At 39.6% G+C, this 5,819-nt stretch overlaps 1 protein-coding gene across 1 annotated transcript; it reads left to right on the forward strand.

Moving 5' to 3' along the window:
- The first annotated feature begins 579 nt into the window (after positions 1-579).
- On the forward strand, positions 580-5,453 carry LOC136235043 (ABC transporter B family member 13-like). Its single transcript, XM_066024559.1, has 10 exons — positions 580-831; positions 934-988; positions 1,101-1,276; positions 1,375-1,575; positions 1,673-1,932; positions 2,139-2,452; positions 2,548-2,771; positions 2,858-3,641; positions 3,750-3,991; positions 4,069-5,453. The coding sequence occupies exons 1-10, from the start codon at positions 583-585 to the stop codon at positions 5,272-5,274; spliced, it is 3,711 nt and encodes a 1,236-aa protein (XP_065880631.1). The 5' UTR covers positions 580-582; the 3' UTR covers positions 5,275-5,453.
- Positions 5,454-5,819: the final 366 nt, after the last annotated feature.

The raw sequence follows: 5,819 nt of genomic DNA on the forward strand, positions 1-5,819 counted from the left end.
TGTGGTGGAAATTGGATTGGTTACATAAGCATTGATGATGGGGGCAGTTAGCCAAAAGAAGCTAAACTGAACTCCCCTTTTACCACTTCATGTGTCCCTCTCGACACCAACCCATTCTTATTTTGAAACCACTAAAGTGGCCTGTAATGATTCTGAGGTTTATGATTTTATAAGTGTACAACGTTAAGTCCTTCAATACCATTCCTTTTACTTAACCTATCCAATAAAAGGCGGTCCGGTGCACTAAGCGTCTCTGCTGAGCGAAGGTTCAGGGAGGGGTCCCACCAAAAGGGTGTAATGGGAGCAAGCTTTCCCTTGCCAATTTATTTGACAAGAAGCCGCTCTTAAGACTCGAACCCGTGAACTTTTGATCACACGACAACAACGTTTACCGTTGCGTCAAGGCTCGCCCTCACTTAACATATTTAATAATTAAATTAAATTAAAATTCGAAATACAGTTAAGGAGCCGAGTTGTTAGTTGGCCACCCTTTTACATTTATTGGCGGGAGATAAAATAAAACAAGTACTCATATATTCCACGGACTCTTTGTGAAATAGTAGTTTCATTTTCTAAAATCAGATGAATGAGACTTCGCCTGCTGCCTTGGATCAGAAAATGGATCAGCCGAGGAAAAAGCCAAGTGTTTCCTTTTTTGGACTCTTTTTTGCTGCAGATAAATTAGATTATCTACTTATGTTTTTAGGAAGTTTTGGTGCATGCTTACATGGTGCTGCTCTTCCTGTTTTCTTTATTTTTTTTGGTCATATGATTGATTCTCTTGGAAAATTAGCTCACAATCCTCACAAAATGTCTTCACAGGTCTCCCAGGTATCACAAACTTCGATCATAAAACGTTTCGGGTCACATTTCGGGTCAAATATGGTCATAAAACTATTGATTCCAATATAAAGATTTTATATTTTCTTGCAGCAAGCCTTGCATTTAGTGTATTTGGGGCTAGTCATTTTTGCGTCCGCATGGGCAGGTGTGTTTCTGGAACCTAAGAAACTTGAGCTATTTTGACACGAGTCAAGTCGTGTCAAGCAATTATAAAATGTGTTGTCGTGTTAGAAATTGATTGCGTTATTTTTTTTAAGGTGTTGCATTTTGGATGCAAACGGGCGAGAGACAGACAGCTCGTTTGCGTCTCAAGTACCTCGAGGCTATTTTGAGAAAGGATATGAACTTTTTCGACACGGAAGCCGCAGATTCCAACATCATATATCACATTTCTAGTGATGCAATATTGGTGCAAGATGCAATAGGTGACAAGGTATCTTGCACGGACATTCCTCTTTAATAGCTATGTTACAAAAGCTATATTTTAGAAGTAACATTTCTGGTGTCTGTTTCCGTGTTATGCTGATGCAGACAGGGCATACGATGCGTTATCTTTCGCAATTTGTAGTTGGATTTGGCATTGGTTTTGCATCAGTTTGGCAATTAACACTTGTTACATTGGGTGTGGTTCCATTAATAGCTATTGCTGGAGGAGCTTATACTATAATTATGTCTACATTATCAGAAAAAGGTGAGGCTGCTTATGCTGAAGCAGGAAAACTTGCAGAAGAGGTATAAAATTTACTTCCTAATTCAAAAAGATTGATAGTAATTAAATTGAACTGCTTACAATTTTACTTCTTCTTTCCCTTCTGTCATGATGAATTAGGTAATTTCGCAAATTCGGACCGTATACTCATTTGTAGGGGAGGACAAAGCAATTGAATCATACTCAAAGTCCCTCAAAAATGCACTTAAATTGGGGAAGAAAAGTGGTGCTGCCAAAGGAATTGGTGTGGGATTTACTTATGGGCTATTGTTTTGTGCTTGGGCATTGCTGCTTTGGTATGCTAGCATACTTGTCCGGCATCACCGCACTACTGGGGCGAAAGCGTTTACGATGATTCTCAATGTCATTGTCAGTGGATTGTAAGTGAAATGTTTATGATACTGGCAACTCTAATTCTTTGGTCTTACATTACTACTAGAAAAAGGCTGATTTCGTCGAAAATTCCGTCAGTAATCCATGAAATTCCGTCTCAAATCGATGTTTTCTGAATTTGTTACGGAATGTTTCGTCAAATATGCTCTTTTTTTCTAGGAGTTCTTTAGTAATGGTTAATGTGTTTTATTAGTGCTCTTGGTCAAGCTGCTCCAAACCTTGCTGCTATTGCTAAAGGCCGGGCTGCTGCTGCTAATATCATCAGCTTGATCGAAACAGACTCCACGCCTTCAAAAGTCTCGGAAGATGGAATTAAGTTACCAAATGTAGATGGAAAAATTGAATTTTGTAGTGTCTCATTTTCTTATCCATCAAGACCTGGTATGGTTCTTGAAAACCTAAGCTTTTCGGTAAGCGCTGGCAAGACTTTCGCAGTGGTTGGCCCGAGTGGTTCAGGAAAAAGCACCATCATATCTATGGTTCAGCGATTCTACGACGCGAATGCAGGTATCTGCAGTGATCTACCTCTCACTCAAGTGGTTTTTTCTCTTTTGCAACATATACTATGGTCAAATTTTAGCTTATGCAACAAAATTGACTAGGTAAAATATTATTGGATGGACATGAAATTAAGACTCTCCAGTTGAAATGGTTAAGAGAACATATGGGATTAGTGAGCCAAGAACCTGCATTGTTTGCTACAACAATAGCTGAAAACATTCTCTATGGTAAAGAAGATTCAAGAATGGACCAGGTTTTCCAAGCTGCCAAAGCTGCTAATGCACATTCTTTTATTCAACACTTACCGGACGGCTATGACACCCAGGTAGTCCGTTTATGTGAATTAATCGAACAATTGAAGAGAAAATAGACATTTAATTTGATGTGATTTCTTTATTTTCTTGAATCTAGGTGGGAGAGGGAGGGACTCAGCTTTCTGGTGGGCAAAAGCAACGGATTGCTATAGCGAGAGCAGTGCTACGAAACCCGAAAATATTACTTCTAGATGAGGCTACTAGTGCTCTTGATGCAGAATCAGAGCTCATTGTTCAGCAGGCATTGGATAAGATCATGTCGAATCGAACGACAATCGTTGTTGCTCATCGCCTTTCGACTGTTCGAGATGTTGATACCATCATTGTATTGAAGAATGGCCAAGTTGCTGAGAGTGGGAACCATGTGGAGTTGATATCCAAGGGAGGAGAGTATGCCAATCTAGTGAGCCTGCAATTATCAGAAAATGTAACGAATCCGAAATCCGTTGTACATTCTGAAGATGCTCGTAAGGATAGCTTTCGAGAGTCGCTCCTTGCTCAGGACTTGAAGTCTGTCTCATTAAGGGAGGTTCAGTCAATGAATGAAACTGAAAACAAGTCTGCATTAACAGAATTTCCTAATCCATCAATTTGGGAACTAGTAAGACTAAATGCCCCGGAATGGCCTTATGCGTTGCTTGGATCAATAGGCGCGGTTCTGGCTGGTATGGAAGCTCCCCTGTTTGCCCTGGGGATCACACATGTCTTGACCGCCTTTTACTCTACAAATCCATCCGAAATCAAACACGAGATTACACGAATAGCTCTCATTTTCGTTGCATTGGCTGTTGCTACGATTCCTATATATCTGTTGCAACACTACTTCTATACCTTGATGGGAGAACGCCTCACTACTCGTGTTCGGTTATCGATGTTTTCAGGTCCATTTCGTGTTCCTTCTTCAAGTTTTAGTGTTAAAATATTTCAAACATCGATGTTTCATTAGTAATCCGGGTTGTTCTGAAACATTTTTCGCTTATCAACTGCAGCTATACTTTCAAATGAGATTGGCTGGTTTGATTTAGATGAAAATAGTACCGGTTCTCTAGCATCATCTTTAGCTGCTGATGCAACTTTAGTAAGAAGCACTCTCGCGGACCGCCTCTCAACAATTGTGCAGAATTTAGCACTTACACTAACAGCATGCGTGATTGCATTTACGTTAAGTTGGCGCATAGCAGCTGTCGTTGTTGCCTCATTGCCTCTGCTTGTCGGAGCATCCATCGCGGAGGTTTGTCTACGAGACTTGCAATTCAAATGATTCTGTTGTTTACTTGACCAAATAGTATCTTTACTTTCAATCTGCAGCAACTATTCCTTAAAGGGTTCGGAGGAGACTATAATGCATATTCTAGAGCAACAACTGTGGCGCGCGAAGCCCTGGCCAATATCCGAACTGTTGCTGCATTTGGCGCGGAAGAACGCATCTCTATTCAGTTTGCTTCTGAACTAAACAAACCGAACAAACAAGCACTTTTACGCGGACATATATCAGGTTTTGGCTACGGTCTTACCCAGCTCTTGGCGTTCTGTTCCTATGCACTCGGCCTTTGGTATGCATCAGTCTTAATTACGCACAAACACTCGAATTTCGGGCACATTATGAAAGCCTTCATGGTTTTGATAATCACTGCATTAGGAATAGCAGAAACACTTGCTCTTACGCCGGATATAGTGAAGGGTTCACACGCACTTGCATCTGTTTTCAGTATTCTTCATAGAAAACCCGCAATAGAACCAAACAATCCTGTAGCGAAACTAGCAACCGAAATCAAAGGCGATATAGAATTCAACAATGTGAACTTCAGTTACCCTACAAGGCCTAATGTTACCGTTTTCGAGAGCTTAAATCTCAAAGTTCCAGCAGGCAAAAGCGTGGCAATTGTAGGCCAAAGTGGATCAGGCAAAAGCAGTATAATTTCCCTGATACTACGCTTCTATGACCCGAAAATTGGCACAATTCGGATTGACGGATGTGACATTAAAACGTTCAACTTGAAATCACTAAGGCGAAAAATAGGCCTAGTTCAGCAAGAGCCAGCACTTTTCTCCACATCCATCTACGAAAACATAAAGTACGGGAACGAAAATGCGTCGGAAATCGAGATAATGAAGGCAGCAAAAGCAGCAAATGCTCATGGATTCATCAGCAGAATGCCTGAGGGGTACGAAACGAACGTAGGCGAAAGGGGGACGCAGTTATCAGGCGGACAGAAACAAAGAGTGGCAATAGCTAGAGCAATACTAAAAGACCCTGCAATTCTACTACTAGATGAAGCTACAAGTGCATTAGATACAGCAGCAGAGAAGCAAGTTCAAGAGGCTATTGATAGGCTTATGGAAGGAAGAACAACAGTTGTTGTAGCTCATAGATTGTCGACGATTCGCCATGCGGATAGTATTGCTGTGCTGCAGCAAGGCAAGGTTGCTGAAATTGGCAGCCATAAGCAGCTTTTAGGTAAACAAAATAGTATTTATAAGCAATTACTTAACCTACAAGAAAAAGAAAATTGAGCCTTAAATGATTAAAAGATATGTCTATGTTGTGCCTATGAATGAAGAAGCTTAATCTGTATTTGTTTTCTGCAAAATTCTTTACAAGAAATTTGTATACCAAACTTACCAATATATTGTGCAAAGATTATTACAGCAACCTTATTATCTGCAACATTATGAAATTTAAACTTATAACGTTTTAGTTTGACATTTTGTATTTATATTTGATCTCACACATCTAAATTTGTAACTTTTTATCGATTGACATCTGCATTTATCAATTTTGACACCCTTATTTGCTGATTCCACAAACTTCAAATACAATTCATATTACATACTAATATCATACAAAATAACATCACACACATGATCACAGTCTTCAACACTTTTACACCACGTGTGATAAAACAAGCATTTAAGACCTTTAGAAGCTTTTATAGGACTCCTAAGTCTAAAACGACTTCTAACAAACAAAGGATTCGGTCTAAACCTTATATATATATATATACTGGTATAACCACATTGTTGAAACACCTTTCCACATGATTTTGATTTGACAAAAT

The sequence above is a fragment of the Euphorbia lathyris genome, chromosome 7 (assembly GCF_963576675.1).
Source record: "Euphorbia lathyris chromosome 7, ddEupLath1.1, whole genome shotgun sequence".
NCBI lineage: Eukaryota > Viridiplantae > Streptophyta > Magnoliopsida > Malpighiales > Euphorbiaceae > Euphorbia > Euphorbia lathyris.

Excerpts from the sequence above, each read along its gene's own strand:
- LOC136235043 (XM_066024559.1), top strand. The coding sequence starts at position 583 with ATGAATGAGACTTCGCCTGCTGCCTTGGATCAGAAAATGGATCAGCCG. Across the intron at positions 989-1,100 it reads TTTTGCGTCCGCATGGGCAG|GTGTTGCATTTTGGATGCAA; the intron begins GTGTGTTTCTGG and ends ATTTTTTTTAAG. Across the intron at positions 3,642-3,749 it reads TCGGTTATCGATGTTTTCAG|CTATACTTTCAAATGAGATT; the intron begins GTCCATTTCGTG and ends TATCAACTGCAG.